We start from the raw sequence: 22,762 nt of genomic DNA on the forward strand, positions 1-22,762 counted from the left end.
TAAACCAAATTTATTATACAAAACAAACATAAAATAAAATACTATTACTCCCATTAGTAAACTACTATACTCTTCCGATACGTGCACGATAAAACAATACGTGTAATCTCTTTAACAAGTTTACGATTGAAATGGAAAATTCCTAGTGGGTCATTATTACGTATATATGTGAGAACGCCACGTAGAGGTGAATAGAATTTCGGAGTGTGTAGTCGGAGCTTTTAGGTTTCGAACACGAGGGGCTACTTTACACGATGCAGAATACCCCCGTCCTCCCCGCTGCACCGCTGTTTCTCGACTAAACCGGCGCCACGGCCCGGTACCGCTCTCAACGTCGTCCGTAGACTCCGTAGTGGGGAACGGTTACGTTCCACGTGACACGCTGGCGCCGCGCTGGTGGGGAAAAGCCGGTAACTGGTCACGTGACCAAGTGGCGCCCTGTTAGTGGGGGGAGAGGTTGCCGGCTGCCCGGCTACGAGAGCTACGAGGCAGCTGTGCGCTCGGACTCGCCGGCATTCTGACCTGATAAGTCACCAGTGTCGGATCGTGAGAAAGTGGAGAGGGATTCTCGCGCTCCTCGCATCTCGCAGGACATTTAAATCGCACCGCAGGCAGGCGGACGGAGACCGGCGATTTTGGATTCGGCATTCTGAAAAGAGGGAAAACCGCGTTGTTTCTCCTCGCGCGTCGGTCTGTAAAAGAGAGAGAGAGAGAGAGAGAAAAAAAAAAGAAAATCACTGTTTCTCTCCTGCGCCGCGCCTGCCGCTCCTCTTTCTCTCTCCCTCTTTTCTCATGATTCCCTCGGGAAACGAAACGTACTAGTCGGCAGTCGCCCCGCGGACTTCGACAAGCACGAATCGCGCGACGATTAAAAAAGTGTGGCACCGGCCGGAAAAACGCGCGCACGCACACACACGCACTACGCTTATTTATTAGGATCCTCGGAGCAATCCCGCAAATCGTATTATTTATTATGCTTTTTGTGCCTTGATTCGCGGAATAACCACTTGTGGAAAACAAATATTGAAGAGGAAGAATATACGGAATAAACCACACGACCAAGAATAAAAAGAGAGAAATACCTTCCCGGAAAAAACGAAGAAAATGTATAAAAGTACGTGAGAAGCTAAACGAACTGATCGAACGAACGAAACACGCCTCTCTCTTTCGCTTCGCTCACATCATCGTCGCAATTGCGACTTTGGCCTGTGCACACAGAGACACGCGCGCACACGTATACACACGTGTATATACCACGCGTATACCGTGCGTAAGTCGTCATCGTCGTTCGCGACTCGTCGCGAGGTGAGTGATCATCCCGTCTCTGCCTCGTTCGCTGTGAAAAAAAAGGTGTTGAGTGTCTCCCCTCCCCCCACTTCTATCTCTGTCTCTTCCTCTCATCCCGGGATCCGGAAATTCTTCGACGGAGCACGTGGGAACACATCCGGCACGTGTCCCGGGAATCCTGCGGAAGAGATCGGGGAGAGAAGCCAGATCCCGCGCCCGTCATGGACCTTCTGTGCTGCGAGACCACGGAGACCGAGTGCCGGGCGTACGCCGATCCGGCCCTCCTAGGCGATGACCGAGTCCTGCAGAATCTCCTGCAGACCGAGGAGCGCTACGCGCCGAGCCGGTCATACTTCGAGTGCGTGCAGAGGGACATCTCGCCGCTCATGCGCAAGATCGTTGCCGAGTGGATGTTGGAGGTGAGCGAACAAGAGATTTTTTTCCTTCTCTTGTCCTCCACGTGTAGCATGTCATGATGAGCGCGACGTGTAAGGTAAACAGTGACTGACCGTGTATCTAGCTGACCAAGTACACAAAACAAGTACAAAAACTCATTTTTAAATGCTTTTCTTCGTAATATTATAATTTAATTGTAATCTTTAAATATTTTAACAATTAAATTAATTTTGATATTGTAATAAAAAAAAGCATTTGAGATTAATAAATTTTGTGTATGTGTTCAGACATAGATACATCTTCAGTCACTGGTACGTTTACCTTACGTCGCGTTAATTCCGCGAGTTCCGCGACCGGCGTGGCCGTCGGATCGCCGGTCCGCGGAACGCGGATCGGGGGATAGGAAGCACGGCACAGCTTCCACCCTGGCGGCCTGGCAACCAGACCGGCACGACGCGCGACTCGGTTGTTCTTCGTTTCGATTCTTTTCGCGATTAAATGCTAAACGAGACAGCGATGGAATTCGCGTCCGGTAGCTCCGATCGTGTTTCAAATGTTTCTTTGTTTCTCGCGCGCGGATGTGCCTTCCTAAAGATAGAATCGCCGGCGAAACAATTGAATCGCGATCACATTTAATTTGAATGTTAATAAATCGACCCCGTCGAGACGCGTAACAATTACGTGTTTTTTGACAAATGCCGATTACGGGGGAGAAAAAGAGTAGGGGAATCTAAAAATAAAGCTTACCGGTGACCTACAGTCTTGGGGAGCGATCGATTTATTTTACTTTTTTTTTCTCGCAGTTTTCGTTCAACAACAAATAAAACTGTGGGAAGAGCTATTCCCGATCTTGTATACATGTGCCTACACAGGGGAGAAAAGGATACGTTTTTATCGCTCGTTGCAGAGTTAATGTGCCGCGATCTAATGTTGTGGCATGTCGTTCGGGTATCTTATTCTTAGACACGACCGTGCGAGACAAATAGTGATTTATTCGCTCGTCGATTTAAAAACGTGACGGAGAATAATACGACCGATCGGTGCTCCTAAAGAACAATGTAATTGAATTGATTTGGATCCAAATATACATACCCTGCGGGGACGGATAAAGGTCAAGTTCGCGCGAGACGTAAATTTCGGCTCCCACGATTGCGATTTTTCTCGAAACGTGACTCGATAATGTCGCGGGACCAATATTTTTGCGCCACGTAAGTTCGATGTTTTTTGCGTTACATGCGATAGTTAATATTAATAAGCTAACAAGTTAAAGCATGGTAATCACTAAACTGTATGTACCAGCTGGCTTTTGTGATGATCCAGAATCTATGTACATTATATTTATGTCACGAATGCGCATGTGTGTATAACATATATATATATATATATATATATATATATATATATATATTTATTTATATTTATATACACATATACATACACGCGTGTTCGTGACATAAATCCTATGAAACAGTTGGCACAATACGCATCATGTTTAGGTCCCTCCTATTTGTTGACGTCTCCATGCGTCATATGAGTTTTTTTAATTATGCGCCATTGAAAATTGATCTTAATTTTACTCTAAATATTACGAAATAAAATTCGGAGTTTTCATTTTCTGAATGAATTGCCTCGGTTTTAAACCAAGGAAAGATAACGCTGAAGTAGCCTGTATATTGCTATCCGGTAGAAAGTCTAATTAGTCAAGTTAAAGGCGTACAATGCAAATCCCAGGTGCACGATCAACTTCCGCGAACGGCCGTGTTTCGGCAGTGATCGAAAACCGGCGTTGCCGGCGTTTCTTTTGTCGTGACAGCATTGTGTTCTCGAGTCTAAATATACTCGCGCAAAACTCCTTGCCGATTTGCGACGAGGTAAAATTGACATTTTCAACATTGCGACACACAATTGTGCGTCTTTCATTATCAACAAACAACGAGACTGTTCCATTTGATCACGTCCCGATTGACCACAGTAGCCGGTGCTTAGACATTTTTCACTCTTCAAGCGCTGTGAGTGGCTGGTGGTCAATCGGGACGTGGTCAATCAGGTGTCACCCATCGATAATTTATCGGACGTGAAATATATTCTACATATGAAATTCTATATCTTTTAAATGTAAAATATAAAAAGGCGAGAATTACAATCAAAATTTATTTGCTTCTAAATTTAAATGTCCAACCTGTTGATGTAAAAAATTAGGAATTTATATATTTATATATTCCTTCAGATTTCTTTGGACGTTGGGGGAATTTAACATGGAATTAATAAAATCAAGATTCTTCGAGAATTATTCGAATCGTCATCTAATTGAAGAACGATATAAAAGTTGTTTCAAGATATCGATATCTCTCGCTTTTTCAATACACATAAAACATACGATTCGTATGAATGTAATTTTAAATTTATAACAAAATTTACATTTTCCATACGTAACTATTTTTTTTTATCATGAATTTTTTAGTATCCACAAATTCTTCGAAAAAAATTAATTTCTTTAGCAATATTGCGTTTACTTAGCGACGCAGCGTAACATTTTTGACATTTCGCTGTCATTGAGCAGGAAATTCGGGCCGTCACCGATAAGTTTGTCCCGTCCCCTCTTCCCTCCCTTGACTTACGTCACCGCGTTTCCAAAGCTGCCGATAAGGGAATTGTATTCGTCGCGATTGACATCATCCATATTATATTCTCACCGATTAAAGAGCAAGAATCGGCAGCCGATCGATCGGGTATCTATGTGCTATCGCACGATTATCAATTTCTGATCCGAAGACGATGATTTCAAATAGAATTCCCCCCCGATGTGTTCACACGTTAAACGAGGTATCGAATACTCGAGAACCTGATGTAGTCTCGTTCGTTTTCTTCTCCATTTCTCCCTCTCGTATGATAACGATACTGCAATATCACGGTTCGCGAGATATCGCGGGTCATTTGTGTCTAGCTTAATTAGGCTCGCCTGATTTAAGTGTATTCTTAGAAAGTTAAGATTAGGCAGTCCCCCGCAATAATGATTTCGCGATTCGTCTCGGGCGAATAGAAGGAACAGAACAGATTAACGATCGGCTTACATTAATTGGCACGATATATCCAAAACAATGTACATACCTATACGTGGCGTTTTCGTCGAAAGTAGAAACGGGAAGACAAAAGAAAATTTGTCGACAGTGATTCCGCCGGATTATCCGAAAAAGACATCGGGAGAAACAATCTGTCGAGTTAATTCCACCTTCATTACCTCCCGTGCGACTTTTCTCTTCGTCGGATGTGACGTCCTCAGCTTCCGGACCGGATTCTTCGTGTCGTGTTTCTTCGACGTCGCTTTACGTTCTTTCGCTCTCATTTAAACCGAAATGATACGAGTATATCGCCTCCGATAACGTGTACCGCTCGATATGCACCCGCTTTTTCTCCCGGCACAGAAGCCCAAATTGTTTTCTTCGCCGTCGACAAGAAGCGTCTTTGCGGCGAGGAGCGCACGATAAACCAGTATCACCATACCTACCTACAGCCATGTTATACCTACTCACTTCGCCGCGTTGAAAGGTCTATCGCAATAGCGATTAGTTATCTGTTGCATAACTACAATTATTGCAGCCGTTACCTCCTCTCAGTGATTCACTCTTGATAGCAATAGTCAAAAACAACTGCAAAATTTAAATCGAAAAAACATTGATTTTTGTAATGTTTGTACTGCAAATATATTTATTGATTTCGCATTTAATTAATATCTTTCTACAGAAAAATAATGATAATACTATGCGCATCATGATATATATAACATTTAACTACAGATATAAGTATAATAATTCTCTGACTCGACAGTCTATTTATTCATAATGCAATGAATTCTTCGGTATTTAACGCAATGTAACTTCAACGGTAACGGTAGACTTCTTCATTTCATCGCGCAATTTCCGATAGTTCCTTGCATCGTTCTTTTCGTCGAGCATTTAATTGCTCCTGCGTCCAGCAGACATTTAATCGCAATAACCGAATTCACGCGATGACCTCGGCGGTGTTGTTTCACGACGAAAGCGAGTCGCCTGGGTCGCGCAGCCGCGTATGCGCATGTGTGTGTACGCGTGCGAGCCGTAGGCACGCATGCCAAGTTCGCTCGCGCTCGTCGAATTCTTCGACATTGCGCTCGTCGATACAGCCGACCGACGCGAATGACAGGTCGTCATATGCGCCGTTGGAATTTATCCGACTTTTAAAAGAGCGATTACAATTAACCTTAATTGCATTTTTATAGGGTGTTCCAAGCTCACTTTTTTTTTTTCCTTAGCGATCTTTCGAAATTAAATTAGAAACGGTAATTTGTAGGTAATTTTATAGCTTTCTACATTAAACGTTTTGACAATTAAGGACGATGACAGTTTGGTTATCGGCGGGACTTGTTTCGGACATCGAAACGCTATCATTTGCATTCAAACATTGTTAAAGAGAAAATTAGAGCTAGTTTGTTAAATAATACTAACCGTATTTGAGTTCTTGTTAATTAAATAATACTATAGCCAAAGTGTTTTTCAAATTTAAATAACTGAATAAAATAACTTGTGGAGTAAAAAATAACTTAATGTTAATAAAGATAAACATATCATTTTTCTGTAATCTAAAATTCGATGATCCTTTAATTTTAACGAATTGTTAGAAATATTTATTCAATTTGCTCTTGTTCAATGTGTCAAACGAGCTTTTAAAGGCAGGCGCTTCTCTCACATACATCGATTAATTTTTCGCACGTCACTCTGTATATGAAGTCGCGCAAATGCTGCTGATAGCGAAAGTGTTGAATTACCGAGTCGCGAAATCGCGTCGTGGACGATTGGACGCGGATTTGTCCTGATACCTTTCCCGTCGAATTCGGGAATTCCTTATGTGTGCTTCCCTTAGGAACGCCGTTCGGACGGGCCCTAATTGATTATTATCGCAAAGGACATAACACCGGTCGCGGTCGGCTTTTTATCAGCGGTAATTCTGCTTAATTGGCGCCGAACTTATGAGAGAGATCGGCGAGCTCGATAGAGAGTCACGCAGAGTAGATAAGAGTAGCAAAGTTCTCTAAGGCGAACTCATCTTCAAAAGAGGGAGGCCTGAAATACATCCACAGAAAAAATAGATTACCGATTAAACGCGTGTAACGCGTAAAGCTCTACGTTACTGAAAGAACATTGGTAACTGCTTCAATCTCGGTCAGCACTTTAAACAAATACTTTTAGATGATATTCGTGCAATAATACGATATGCTTAGACTCGCATTGTATTCAATAGCAATGCGAGATTTATAATATTAAAAATAAAGATATGTTATTATTTAATGAAGTATTTCGTTATAATGTAATAATAACAATAATGAAGGATATCACGTTATAATTCTGTAGCTCATTATATAGAAGAAAAGACATTATTATTTTGCATTATTAAAAAATTATATTCTGTTTTGTATTATGTTTTGTATTAACATATTATTAGAAAATAATATATCAAAATAGTATACAAAAAATAGTATATAATGTACACAGTGAAGAATTATAGGAATGCCTTTTCTTGATGACTTGCGGCCTCATTCCACCGCTTGTGCATTTTGTGGATTCTCCTTTGCTCCCAACTTGGTCTCGCTTGGGCTTTCGTCGATGTTTGAACAGATGCAAGATAATCTCTCGAACCGATTTCGTTGAAGAATGCCGTTGAAGAGTGTGTACACTCCCTCGGGATAATTAATATTGACCAATTGCTAAGGGAAGAGACGTGGAAAAGTTTTAACAAGCGTCGCTCGTGGTGGTAATAATTTTAAAATTTTTCCACGTCGAATTTCGTTTCCTTCCCCATTTCTCTCCAGGCGGAACCAATCTCACGTATGACTTTTCGTCGATTTGATGTAGCGCGATTATTTCGTTAAGCCCGTGTTGCTAATTGGTGGCGGCGGCGGGATAATTACGAAAGTGTGCGTGCATGCGTTCGTGCATGCGTGCGTGAATACGTGCGTGCGTACGTGCGTGCGTGCGGCAGCGAGGCACTGGCTAGCTGGCTGGCGATCGTTGGTCACGCTCAATAAGTTCCTCTCACGCGGCTCGACAACGGCACGATCACTCTCGGGTCCGGCACCCCGAGGCGCCCGGGCGAAGTTAATTCGCGATCCTACCGCAAATTCAGCGGGTCCCCGAAACTTCAAAGGCGCTCCGGGGTCCGACCCGGCGCTGCGATTTATGTAAACAACGCGGTAATAATAAACATGCGGCAATAAACGCGATAACAAAAGAAAAATGCGATTCATTCCGTTGCCGCGATTGCCGCGTTGATGCACGCGATAAATCATCGATAAGATACCGGGAATTCCTTTGTTTTTAATTTCTACGGTAGAATGGGAGAAAGGAGTTCGCTGGAGAGCGGCAAGAATGCCCGGATAGACGTCGAAACTAGTGAAATGCAATTAGCTATCTTTACGACAGATAGTTAATCCACTTTCCACGATAAGATACGCTTTGTCTTCCACTAGTCCCTTTTCTCCTCAGTCCTTTTAAAGAGATCGTTGAATCTTACGATGAAATTTATACGACGGAGGAATCCCGAAGTCGAAAAGTTCCCCGACCTATACGGCCAAGGCGATCGACCCGCAGTCGTGACGACGGTGTCACGACCGCGCTCGTTAAAATACGATTGAAGGAAATCCGGTGCGATATTCCGGTGCGTGCCTACGTCTCTAGGTTTACGGACGATTGTCGTGCGAAAATGCGTTTCTGCTCAGCGTGAACCCGTTGAGCACTGAGAGAGAAAAAAAAAGATAAATCTTGGAAGTCTGTTGAAAAGGAAAACGCAAGAATTTCGATCGCGAATTCCGATCCGTTCAGATTACGTCCACAAAGTTACGAGAAGAGATTTTGATTGTTATTAATCGATCCACTTGTGAGCCTCCTGCACCACCCTCCTACGCGGGTACGCTCGATATTTTTACGAGATACCTAACCGACGCGTTACGTTCAACGCAACGCGGACTCGCGACGCCGACGAGCTAAATTTGCATCGCGAGCTGCGTATCCGGACGTTATCGCGCGGCGACTCTCCCCCGATCGTCCGACCTTGAAACGATCTCTCGTCGTCGTCGCGTTATCACGCGACTTGCACATCTTACGTTGGCACGTATATAGTGCCGTAATGCATCATCCTGCCGCGTCTGTTGCAGGTATGCGAGGAGCAGAAGTGCCAGGACGAGGTCTTTCCCTTGTCGATGAACTACGTCGACAGGTTTCTCTCGATCTGCCCGATCAGGAAGTCGCAGCTGCAGTTGCTCGGCACCGCCTGCTTGCTGCTGGCCTCGAAGCTGCGCGAGGCGTCGCCGCTCACGGCCGAGGTCCTGGTTTTCTATACCGACAACTCCATCACCCTCGACGATCTATGGGTAAGTGAGAAAAAGCATAATGATAAATCTGAAGAGAGAAAGAGAGACCATCGTTTACTTATCGGTAAACGTGCCTCTTTCGGATTGATATTTTTTTTGTCACACAACGTGGCAGAATTGCGTGTTAACTTTTTGACCCATATAGACGCAAATCGCGACTTTATCTTATCGCGAAACTGTTAAAAGGTCTCTGCAACAAACCAATTATCTGTAAGCGGGGACAATCGCATAACAATAAGTTGACAATTTTTAAATATCAATCGGACGGCTATGCGGCGCGCAGAAAGTTGCTCTATATATCTCTAAAACCGCAGTTTAAGATGCACGAGAATAAACAGTTGCTCGGTATTATCATGTTAATGATAACCAAACTTTTCGGAGTATGAGGTTCTCATTCGCGCCGATTCCGAGAGAGCACCCAGTCTCTCTCGCGTCTCGCTTACTCGACTCGCTAACGCGTTGTACGGACAAAATCGGCCGGACACCGCGGCACGTGCGAACGAACAAGGCACACGCACGGTACCGCTAGTCGCGCGTACTCGTTTGCCGGCTCCGTTGCATAATTCGTCCAAACGGACGATTTTACTAATGCGGCGAGAGATCGAGGAGATTTCCGCCGATACGCCGAGAGACGCGGCCGCGTTGCCGCGATCTCTGCGGGAGCGCGATCGATATCTCGCGGGAGCCGCGATTTCATTGCCCCTCGTCGTGCGTGCAGAATGTGGAGTAACGACCGGCGCGAATAGAAATACGCGAGGAAATCGGCCGCCCGTAGATCCATATATGTATCTGGGCTGCGACGATCGGCGATACATTGCAAGTACGAACGTCCCGCGCACATTTAAAGGTACGTTAAGTAGATATTACGGATACAGAGATATACTCTCCGGCGAGATAGAACGATGTTCACAAAGTGTGTGACGCGACTTGTAAACCTGTTCTCCTAAAACCATAATTATAGAGTTGACTAATTGCAAGATTAATTGTAATTGATCTTTCTCTCTTTTTCTCCCTTCTCTGCCGAACTAACTTTAAATGACCAATTTTTGTGGAAAGAATTTTTACGATAAGCAATTTGATTAGATAAGGATAATTTAGAATTGTTGCCCGATGATCCACGTCGCAGCTAAAAGAGCATATTTTTTGGACTTTCTAAACAAGTAGGATATCAAGAAATGTCGTTTTTTTCAGATTGTTATTCCTGTAGAAGTTGCAAATATTTTAAATATTTTATTGATTTTTAGAAAAGTCGAATTTTTTTATTATATACATATGCCAAAATTGCTCAGGATTTCTAATGATAAATTCGTAACAAACGTATTCTTGATTTACCTAAAGCGCCATCGATTTTTCCTTCTATCATTGATACGTATCTCAACCGATCTCCCTCATATTAATACCATGAAACTTTTATGGAAGCAATTCAGAGGCACGTGTACGATCGGTGACAGTTGAATTTGTTTTCCGGATTCAGACTAGAATTCGCTCGGTGTGCTATTTCTTACACGGGCCACCTCGAAGAGGCAAATCATAATATTTGAGGTTCTTTAATTCTATTTTGCGCGGAGGGGAGATTTGACGTCTAATATAAGAAGAAAAAAACATGCTGTTTGTTTTTACGAGCGTTGACCCCCGTCGTACATAGCCGGTGTGTATATAACCGATACAAAGAGTATCGAAAAGATATATAATCGTCGTGTATTACGCAATTATATTTTGCTTTCGACCTTGTTGTCAAAGATATATCCTGTAATTTCTAAGAAAGTCCGTAATTCGTTTCAGTAGCCCATAAACTCGATAAAAATATAAGCCTGACTAAATTATAAATTATTTTTTTATAAAAGTTAAAAAGGGATCTGAATTCTTAAAATTTTATAAAAATAAAATTGTAACTTTTAATTAATATCTTTTAAGAGATATATAAGAGACACCGAAGAAGTCTGAAAAATGGTATTATTTTTTGTCATCTGCAGAAGAGATGAAGTAAAGGGATAAAATTATAAACTTACTAGAAAAAAACTTAGACATATCCATTGTCTTGCGGATCACCAAAAAAAAAAAAACGGTAATTCCTCATATTTTTTTTCGATATCTTTAACGAGGATCTTGAAGAAAATTCGAGAGGTTGTTTTATTCCGCCTCCCCAAAAAAGTGGACCTAGACTTCGAAACCGGTCTTGGAGCATACGGATTAAAGGACGCGAATTTCGTTAAATGCGCATGTTTTGATATCTTCCCGCTTCCACAATAGTCTCAAGCGGACTACATTATCATGGCGGTCAGATCGTAGATTAAATGCGTATCGACCGGTCCGTATTGTATATTCGCAAAGTTGCAACGAAGGCGTCGTCGCGTCGAATCGCGATGATGTTCGTTATGTGAATGATATTGGCTTGTCCGGGAGCGCAATTTTCAATGCGAGATGGTCCAATCGACGGTGACGTGGCTCCACGTAGACTATTTTGGGCCCGTACCAGGCGGTCTTCGGCTATAATGGGACGGCGATCATCTTTCTCTATCCCTCCTTCCCTTTCTGTCTAACGTTCGCTCTCTTCGACGTCGCGCGATTTCTTTGCGGCCTTCGAAAGTCGAATATCTTCCGTACGTGTCTCGCACGTTTTTCACGGAGGTCACTCGCGCGTGATCATCGGGCACCGGTGCGTTGAATTCGTCATTATCGCCATTCGCCAGACAGACGTAGCAATTAATCGCGCATTGATACTCTCTCATTGGAACAACCGTCTAAATACCGACCACGATTTCCCCGGCGAACGTTAATTATATTGATGACGACGCGAGCCCACTCGCCGATGTAATGTCAAAAAGGTCGAGAAATAGTTTCTCTGAGACTTGCGAATGGATCTCTGAATTTAAATGAATTTTATCCGGCTGGATCAAAGTGAAGTAAGACGTCGGGGGAAATGTGCGTCGTATTTTAGAAATGTGCGCAGCGTTTATTGTACAAGTTGACGCGTGCGATAAATACGTGTATTTATAATATTTTTACAGACGAGAGGTATTTATTTATATTTCTAAAATATTTGTAGATTTTCATTTGATGTTAAATTTGAAGTTAATTTATATTTAAAGCGAATTTTAAATTTCAAATTACAGACAATAATCTTCTCTTTATTTTTAAGCCTCTCATTCGTCCACATCTTTCGTTAACTTATTTCTTTGAGCCGCGCAACTTATTAACTTTTCAAAATTACTGTTATCTTTTGAGAGAAACTTCTGAAAGACTTGATTATCATTTTTATGTAACGTAGTAATTATTCTATTTATCGATTTATGAATTTATTCCGATCGGGCACACCTCGGCGAAACGTGAGAATTACATCAGCGTGTGCTCCTCCGTTTTTACGAGAGTACAAGGATATCTTGTTCAAGCGCTCCTCTATTGGTGGCATGCCAGATAACTCGTCATCGCCCAGTGTCAGTAGCGTATCTTCCACCGACGCGACTCCGATCCAATCATTATTCCTGTGAATCATCGACATTTTTTGCGATCCACTGTGATGTTAGTCGCAAAAATATTGTGCACGATATTGGTATGTCATGCAACGTTTTGCTTCTCAAGATTTGTTTTTAAGACAATAGTGTACTATTAACCTTGTAACATAAAACTTCTCGGCAGAGACAAAAAATTCGTACGATGAAAGCGGCAAGCAAAGGTTTTTGCTTTTGCCGACAGCTCTAAATACAATATCGAGATACGAAGGTTTAGGCGCTTCAAATTTTTTCTTATGTTATATATACGTCTGTAACTAGGAATTATCAATCTTTCAATTATACGACGTCTTTGCGACGATTATTGTTAATTTAACGACGAATATTTCAACTCTCCACTGCTCGTCGATTCTCTGCGACTTGTTGTTCCGTTTGCATTCTCACCGCAATAAATCACGGCGAACTGATCCTTTTGCAGAAATTATAATAGACCGCGAGACTTCTGCGGACTACCGTGTGACATGAAACATAATCATGCCGAGTGTCAGATATCAAACTATGCAGAGTCTAATCTTCGTCGCGTAAAACGTGACTATCGCAGTTTCGGTGAAACTTTGTTTAACGAGTTATTCGACTTGGCTCGAGATTATTTTAAATTTTGAGATCTTCAGTTTCTCAGAGGAGCGACTTTTAAAGGCCCGTCATAGCGAATCCTTTCTTTTTCCTTTTTGTGAATGTGAAAGAATCTTTTGGATCCGAAGGCACGCCGGGATACCTCTGACTCACTCGAGTACGATGTGCGCACACCAGGATGTCACCAGGGAAACAATGAAACGTTATCGCCGGCCGAAAAAAATTCCATTCACCAGTTTTACGCCCTGCATGGAAAGGGACCGATTTTCGTTCGCAGCATCGATGGTGGTGGCCGTTTTTTCCCGTAAATTAGATAGTTTGCCTGCGATTTGTACAAACAAACCGGCCAGCCGGAACACGTTGTTGTCCACGTGAAGAAGAAGAACAGGCTTCGTGAATTTAAATGCTCCTCGACATTCGTCCGACACGTGGTGGTCATCTGTGTGCGCAACGTATCTGCGTGCGTGTGTGTGTCTGTATACACGTACGTGTACGTACACATATGCATACGCACGGCGACGAATTCCGTCTCTCTTGAGGAACACCGGAGCGAGAGCGCGCAACGCAAGCTCTCCGTGCTCCCGAGCAAACACGCGATAGCCTGAGCAAGCCTAAATAGATAACAGCTGATACGGGAAACGATTATTTAATTTCCAGTGACTTTCTCACTCTCTTTCCCTGCCTTTCTGCCTGTCTCTCTCTCTCTCTCTCTCTCTCTCTCTCTCTCTCTCTCTCTCTCTCTTTCTCTTTCTCTTTCTCTCGACTGCGCAGCCCACTGCGCCGTTCGATTACGTGTGTGCGAACGCTCGGTTCTCGTTTAAACCGCCGTCAAGGTTATACGCGAAATTCTTGCCTCGCCTACAACTGGCTTTTAAACTCTTCTCTCCTTTCTCAGGCACTGCACTTCTCTTTCGTTATCGATTGAGGTATATTCACGTTTGATTTGTCGATGTATAAAAAATGTGAGAGTATAAAGTTTCAGGAAGACACCCTGACATTTCCTGCAAGTATCTAGCTGGTTTTTTTTTTGGAAATGATAAGAAATGAAAGAGGAAATAAAGTTTGACCAGTTATCGTGTACTAGTTAATGATAAAATAGAAATGAATATCTATTCTAATAATAACTTGGCATTCATTATGAATTTCCTATATTATATTCATTTATTCTATGAAGATGTAAAAAATGCCAAAACTAATAAAGTCTAATTATGTGTAACAATGTTTTTTTTATGTATGAGATGAAAAGATAGATTAGCTCCAGTAAATCTAATGAGATAACAAACAATATAAAAAATAAATTAGAAATTAGAGGAAAGGGTATTGATAGTACGGTTGAAAAGGTATTTGTTCGTCGCGTGCGATTGCGGTTAAGTTGTTAACGAGATGTTAAAAGGAGTGGAACGGTGTTTCGGACACAGACGCTGCAGGTGCGGGAAAGCGAGAGGGAGATAATCAGCGCGTAAAACAGTCGAAACGTTGGTTGAGGGAGTAATTACTGTTTTTTTATTTTTTTTTTTTCGGAGAGGGCAATTCGGAGCAACGGGGGCCGTAAGAACCACCACGTGGGTAAAAGCCGCTGCTGATACTTCACGCCCGGTGCTTTCCGAATCGCGCAACACGTGAAAAAAGTGACTAATCATCAATAAATAAACAGGAAGGTGCCAGGTAAGGGCGTGACGCACCTGCATCACGGTACTGTGCACACGCCGGTCAAAATACCGTCGGAATGAATAAATTTCCATCGAATCCACAGGTAGCATTTCGGAAATGTGCGCTTATCCGTTCTGTCACAATAGAGATTTTTCTAGACGAGTTTTATAGATACGATTGAAAAAGTCGCAGCTTTCATTGTAGTCAGTAATCGCTTTAATAATCCTCGATTAATATTTATTTGCCTCCTAAATTTAAATTTCAACTGCAAATATTCGAACTCATTGGAGATTTAAGTGATTATGAACTTTACTTTGCGTAATCGATGAAAAATTTGTAGCAATAATAACAAGATCTCTCAAAAGAAAATTGAGGTATAGTAAACGGATTTATTGCTAGTGAAATTATAATTGGAGAAATAGAATGGATCAGACACTCCAAACGGAAGAAATGCGGATAATTGGGGACTCTCTTTGAACTTTATACAGCCGACAAAATATCGCATGACAATAATTATAGATTTATATTCTTGCATTAAACACGTCTAAAATTAGATAAAGTTTAACGTTCATGGTGTCGAAAAGAAATTGGAGAACGAGAGATTCTTCGTCTTTGCATCTGTCGCCTGTAAACATACGAGAGTCAACTGGTCGACGTCGCGAAATTGCATTCTGACAGGCGCTGTACGTACATACAGTAGGTACAATACAAGGCGATGTTAAAGATCCAGCGCTACGCACGCGGAACGCACGTATCTATACATCCATCGTGCGTGCAGACTCGTATTCCGGCCGGGTGGTTGGCGGCGACGTGTTGCGTCCGCCGCTGGAGCGCGGACGCATTGAAAAGGGGGGAGCAGGTGAGGGCCAGGTGCGCGCCGCCGCGCCGCGGAGTATAGTTCTTTTCGAGGGGTGGTGCACCGGGCCCCGTGGCACGACGCGACGAGACGCGACGCCCCGCGGCAGCTGCATCTGCCGCGCGCGGAACCGGTGAGCATGGGTATGCACCCTTTGCCCGGAGCCCGTGGCCAGGGCATCCCCCCTCGACCCCCCCCCCAACCCCCGCCTTCGTCTCTCCCTGTCGCCCTCCTTCCCCGCGAAGTCAGGAAACCCCGTGGAAGAAAGCGACGGGGCCCCGTTTTCTCTCGACGAAGACCATCAGCGTCTCCCCCCTCCCCCTCCCCAGGTATAACGGGGCGCGCGACACGTGCGAATATTGTACGCCGCGCATCGCGCATTTGCTCGGAAGTGCACGCGCTGACACGGGGGAGAAGGGGGCATCTTTGATGCAGCTGGTGCCTCTGACTCGTTCTTCCTTCGGAGTCTTTGTTGTGAGAAGCCGGCCCTACTCGGACCTCTCACGAGCACCGGGAAAACGCTGCCTCTTGTAAGATACCTATATGTACCTCGACGATATATATTGGGGATACCGGGGTGCTCGAATATCGATAACGCTTCTTACAATTTAGACTTGAGCTCAGTTTAGAATTGATAATTCAACTTTAGTATCAGATAAGAACGGAGCGTATCGGCGATCTCGTAATTTGGAGTAAAGGCGTTGATAATATCTTAATGATAAGTAATGTGCGACATTCCTTATGTTATTATAATGCAACGATAGTCATCCGCATTAATTTATATTAAATTATTATATTGAAAGTTTTTTTTACGTTACTTCGTTGAATATTATTTTCTTCAAAAAAAAAAAAAATCAGTATTGCACAATACTGATAGTATCCGATATTGTTACTTTATTTAATGAAAAGTATGGATTTAATTACTTTCTTTTGAAGTTAGATTTATAATTCGACTTATTGTCACAAATAATACGGCCGAAGACAATTTAAAGTAAATCGAAACATTACGATTGACACACGTTTCTAGTCTTTCTATTTTGGTTCTGGATCTTTGAAATTTAATATAATATTCTTAAGTTTCTTAGCATTTATCGAAAAACTTATCGAATATATATAAATAACATTCGTAATATAGCACGAAACAGACTTGGGTCATTTGTGTCAGACATATAGATAAGCCGAAAAAAATTGCATCAGAGGATTAATTCGTGTGTCTTTATCTGCATCTGCATTCCCCTCTCTCCACGTGCCATCATTATCGAAGACGATCTTATCGTCGCGATAAGCGGCGGTTAACAAAGAAACGCGGCGGCCACGTAAAAACACGGGGCCACCGAGATCTTCATTTCGCTTAATCGGTCTCTTCGGACGATCTCGCAAAAAAAAAGGAACCCGTAGCAGAAAGAAAGGAATCGTGCGAGCGTGTGCACCTGCCCGCCACGATTAGATGCAACAGGCGAGCGACGAGTTCATTTGCCCTGATCGCCGCCGCTTTGTCTTGTGCGCTAGCAGCACGTCGGAAACCGGGCGCGTTGCGCGACGACGGTCGCTGTCTTATTTTTCACGCTACACAACATTTCGCTAGCCACGAAAGCTAGCGAAGGGATCCCGAGGCACTGCACCGGGTTGCAGCTGCCCGTCTGCCTTTATAATTAAGCGAGCACGCGTCTTAAGCGTACACGCGTCTCGCCGTCTAAAAAACGTTTGGATAGAAAATTATTTGGTGGTGATAAAAATTATAAAATAAAGAACAAAAATATAAATGTGCTATAAAAAAACTTGAAAATTTAAAGTAAAATTAATAAGACACTTAGATTTTAGAAATTTTAAATCTTAGAAGCATTAGAAATAAAGAGATGACAATTAATTTACTTTTCACGCTGTAAATTCAGCCACAATATTAAAAAATGTAAATTATATTCCATTTTTATTAGATTAATTGCCGCGAAAATCTTGATAAAAGTAATTAAGAACAACAGTAAGCACGCGTGTTTGTAATTAATTGTTGACCTGTGCTCAAAGTGTAATTTGTCAAAAAGATATGGAACATATATTATAAGAACATCAGTTTGTATTCAGCTTTGCGCTTTCGGGGCTTTGTAGCTAAAAATAACGTCGGAAATTATTACTCGGGACAACGCTCGCTACCACGTTGTTGTTGCCACATGTTACTGTAACCTGTTGCGTTCCGTAATATACACCTTGCGGCCCTTAATCCATCAGACACCTTTCTCGATGTACCGCACTTTAAAGTGGACGAGTGACAGGTGCGTCGTTTTTTCCGCCGAATTACTTCCGTTTTGGGACAAGAAATTAGGGCATACGGTAATGAATATCTCGAGGCGCATCATTGTTCGGTACCAAAGGTTTTACCGTAAGATGCATCATGACGAATCGCCACTTTATGTGTCTTGAGTGACTCGAAATACACAGAGTGGCCAAATCTACTTAAAATATACTCGGAAAAGATTTTATTACCTTGTTTGCCCTACGCGAACGAATCTTATTTCGCCGGTCCGTCCAGCGATTTCCGAGGAAGTTAAAAAATTCGCTTTGACTCGGAGAATAAAATCACCATTTTTCTCGGCGTTTTACTATCCCGCTTATCCCCCTCCCGATGGAGGATATCCGGTGGTGCGCCCGGTATCGCCGGCGTTGCTGCGAACGCATTATCGTCGCGGCGACCTGTGTGGATCGATAAACGGCGGATCGCGCGAGGATAGTCGGACGAACGCGCGGCGATAAATCCATTTACGAGCGGCGCGTAACTACGTGATCGTTAGGGGATTTAATGGACGCGCCTCATTAGACGTCCATTTTCATCGCGGGTATAACCCTCTCGCGGAACGCGCACACCTTGCGCACCGACCTCCCCGACCGATCGGCACGACACGACACGACACCACCGGTCAGGCCGCGGCGTGCTCTACCTTTAAGCTCGCTGCTGAGAGCGACAGGTGCGCGTCACGCGTTCTGTCGTTTGTCTGAATTTCTTTTTTCCGGTGAAACTTGCAGATGAAAGAGACGCGGTCCGAGTACCGCGCGACCGGCTCTCTCTCTCTCTCTCTCTCTCTCTCTCTCTCTCTCTCTCTCTCTCACCTCCGTCTCTCTTCCCTCTCTTCGTTCTTCCTTTTTGATTTTCTTCCTCTCTGCGCGACGAGAAGGAAACGCGCGTCCCTTTTGTCCCCGTGAATTGACGACTTGACCTCAGTCACTTCTCGTGAGTGGAGTATAGCGTTTAGCCGCTTCAAAAATACGGTTTTCCGCTTCGACGATTTATTATCGATATTTTCGCATCCTGTAGTACGAACAGAAATACGAATGTGCTGCTTTGAGAAAGATGTATTGAAATTCTGTATTATATAAATAATATTGTTGCGTATGTGTAATAAATTATACATGTTATTATAACACAATACTATTACAATATATACACGTAATGCATGTAACAGGTATATTAAATTATGCATATTTTTATTATATTATGAAATCGACAACACTACACAATCATTTTATTACATAAATGTATTTAACGATTGATAATTATAGAAACCTTGGTTATCGCAATTATTACGATTAATCGGGAACATGGCTTTCGCTGTTTATCTTATCGGGGGGCATATTTCATGCCAAATTTTTTTGTGATTCCTATATTATTGAGTATTTCGCTGAATAAAAATCGACTCTGGAACTCGTTCAGCTAATCGTCAATGCCGAAAGGAACCGCGATAGCGCTGACACGCCAGATATACGGCGAATTATCTCTTAACGACTTAGTGCGACGTCGTGAGAACGTTCCGCAGGCGGTTATGCAAAGCAGTGAGAAACGCCAATGCCATGCAGACGGGAGTCGCGCACACGCTGCCCTGCGGCGAAATACGAAGTAATTTCGTATTCGTTCCGTTAATGGGGGGTAAATCCTGACGTTGTCATATTAATTATTTTATATACGACCGACGGACCTGCATTCGCGAAATTAATCGTGCTAGTTCGCGGCCGGTGGGAAGGGGAATTAATCATTTTATCTGCCTACCGGCGGGGGAACGTGACAGTTGATCGTACACGAGGGAAAATTTATTTTTCTCTGACGATCGCGCGAAACCTCGTGAAATTTTGGCACGGTAATCCGACGACGATTTCTAGCGGCTGAAAGACTCGCCTTGCGAAAGGCGACGACGGTTAAAACAGCCTCGACGCGGTCACCGCCCCCACCGATGATGCCCTCACGGCAAAACTATGTCTAATGCCCGCACGTGGACGAAATACGTCGCCGTGACGGTGACGATACGGCACAATAGATCGAACCAATGTCGACTTTGAGAGAAAAGTAGATACCGGCGTCGATCGAACTTTTCGGAGAGATAGTCTAAACGCTTCCGCTTTTTTTTTTTTTTAGCGAGATTGGTCGACGACAAAAAATATACTGACTATCAAAATCATTCTGTATTCTGTCGATTTTCTATTTTAAATTGCCACAAAAAATATTGCGATAATTGCAGGCAGCAATTTTACATGAAGATTTTAACTTTCTTCGCTGTATAACAATTTCTTTGTAGCGCTTATTATTTAAAAAATTTTGCGAATGCATTATTACTCCGCAATAGGAGTAGACGGAACGAGACACAATTTATATTGTGCTCATTTTAGTTTTCGCCCGTCTAATTAGAAGAACAAACGCGCGACTGGAATGTTGCTCGATTGCAGACATTCGAGGACGAGCGACTCGTCGTGAGCTGACTTTCTAACTGTGCAAGCTAATAATAGTTCGGTTTCGTTCTTTCATCATTCCTAAATATGTGTGGCGACAGGTAGCGATACACATATTAGACCGCGGCAAAAATCTTTAATACTCGCAACGCCAATTAACCGCATGCGCTTAACTAACACTCATAAACAAAATGATCGATACATTATTGTGCAGAACGATAAGTAATAACAATTGGTTGTGGAGCGGCAGTACGACTTATAAATGTGAATTATGTCGTATCGAAATATTCGTTTCCTCTCGCTGAATGTGCGTAAATATTAGTCGACTCGAGGCCACGCAATATGTCACGAGTCGCCTTTCTAACTTCTAAACCAACAGGCGACTGATTCTTTCGCCGTCGCCGTCGTGCTGGCCTCGAGTGCGGATGTGACGTATCGGTGGCACACGGCATAGGCAAAATCCCACCACATGTGCGACGCGAAAAAAAAAATCCGAACGGTCCGATCTCCCGTCTTCGACTCGCTCTCGAACTCGCGAAATCATCCTGAAACTTTTACCGAATTGCCTTTCCTAATCGTGTCTTGAGATACTACATGCCACTTTCTCAAAAAGAACAAAAAAACAATTACATGGGAGGAAAGACTGTAGTTTTAAAGAAATATTCCTTTGTTAGAAAGTTTAATCCTTTACGGATTTTTTCACGGGATGCCATTGCGATTTTTTTTCGGTCAGCTTCTGTATGTTAATTGGAATCTCTTATATATGAGACAGAGTCTACTTTATTAATCTCCAATTATGAAATTAACATTCAATTCTTTTAGGTAGAGTCTCTACTCTAAATTGATTTTTATGTTTTATTTCAGCGACACTTTTACCCGATGTTTGTTATAACATGTGTTCGCCGTGTGAGGCGAGCGCATTTTGATCATTCTTAATCTCGCTGTAATAAGACGAATTTTTTTTGGTTCGTTAATTGCCATGCGGGTACCCGTACTCCAGGTATACATGCGTATCGATATTTTCCTGGAAAGCCTCTGGTGGGCCTTAATTAAGCCTGCTTGAGTCATATTATTAAGCGAGTGTCACGGAGCAAATGGAGATTTGTGATGACGTCGTAAATCATATTTGACACGACTGTTGTATCGCCGTCAGTCAAGAACGGATCTATCGCTTCCTTCCGGTAATGGGTCATTTCCGGCCAATTTATTTAGCTCCTTGATTTTTTTTATTAATATAGTATATACTAATTTCTTTTTTATATTTTAAAATTCTTTCTTAATGCCTTTTTTGCCATTTTATTTTAATTTTATAATGTTATAAATAATCTAATCCTATGACTTTGATAACAGAAATATATCTCTCCATATACATGAATGAGAGCGGATAAAAATAAAAGGACGATATCTTTCTCTCTTGCTTTCTTACTCGTACGATATGTTCTAAGAACTCACGCGCAGTCTCCATTCTGAATGGACAGTCAGTAGTTACATCCGGTGCTACGTCAGACGCGCCGAAGGCAAATCGAAACCGGTGTTGTGTGTCTTTTAAAAGTAGCGAGGTATCATCGGTATAACAGTGCTCCAATTTAACCAGATATCTTCTTATCATAAACATAGATCTTTTACAAAAGGTACACCTTTATCTATAGTAAAAACAGAATTTTTCAAGTAAATTTACACACAATGACAAATATGATGACAAAAATTAAACGACGATGGCTATTTAATCAATCGCGCAGATATTAAGTCGCCGGTGAATTTATGGCTTGTGTAAAAATTAAAAGGCAGGTTAGAAACGAAACGAGTCATTGATAACAGAGAAGAAAACCTCTTCGCCATAATAGCGGCCATAATTCAAAGCCTGAAAGATCTAAACCGTGCCAAGAGTTCCAGAAACCCGGATTGAGCTATCCGGCGAGTTTTGTCGACCGAAGATATATACCTGATTCAATTTTTATTGCCTAAGCCGCGGCTTAGTATTCCGATCTCGGACTAATTGCGAATTCATTAAATCGTCAGTGGGCCTGTGTGGGCCTCTGTGAAAATTAAAATCCCGCCGGTCGTGCGGGAGAAATAAAAGCATATGACGGACGGCGACGGCGGTCGTGGAGCCGGCCGTGTTCCGGTCCCAGTCAAGGCGAGGAAAGGAAGAAGAGAGGTTTCTTATGTGCGAAAAAGGACCCGGGGTATGCTCCGGTAACCGGAGCAGATGTGTCCCGCAAAAGGCGGTTCCTGGAAGTAACCTCGAGAAGAGCCGGCCCCATTGGCGTAGCCCGACGTCAATTAAATTGGATCTCCTCCGGGTCCTTCGAAGGGGCCTCGTAGGGGATACCCCGGCTGCCTCCTTTCTCTCTCGGCCACGAGAGACCCGACGTTGAATTTTTC

General features: G+C 42.8%; 1 protein-coding gene across 1 annotated transcript in view; it reads left to right on the forward strand.

Moving 5' to 3' along the window:
• Positions 1-460: 460 nt before the first annotated feature.
• The window catches only part of LOC105454218 (G1/S-specific cyclin-D2), a 36,717-nt gene continuing 14,415 nt past the window's right edge, over positions 461-22,762 (forward strand). Inside the window, exons 1-2 of the mRNA XM_011696697.1 lie at positions 461-1,706; positions 8,867-9,082. Of these exons, the coding sequence (XP_011694999.1) occupies positions 1,509-1,706; positions 8,867-9,082 (414 nt within the window). The 5' untranslated portion in view covers positions 461-1,508. The remainder of the gene's footprint in view (positions 1,707-8,866; positions 9,083-22,762) is intronic.

The sequence above is a fragment of the Wasmannia auropunctata genome, unplaced genomic scaffold, assembly GCF_000956235.1.
Source record: "Wasmannia auropunctata unplaced genomic scaffold, wasmannia.A_1.0 LD335987.1, whole genome shotgun sequence".
Taxonomy (NCBI): Eukaryota; Metazoa; Arthropoda; class Insecta; order Hymenoptera; family Formicidae; genus Wasmannia; species Wasmannia auropunctata.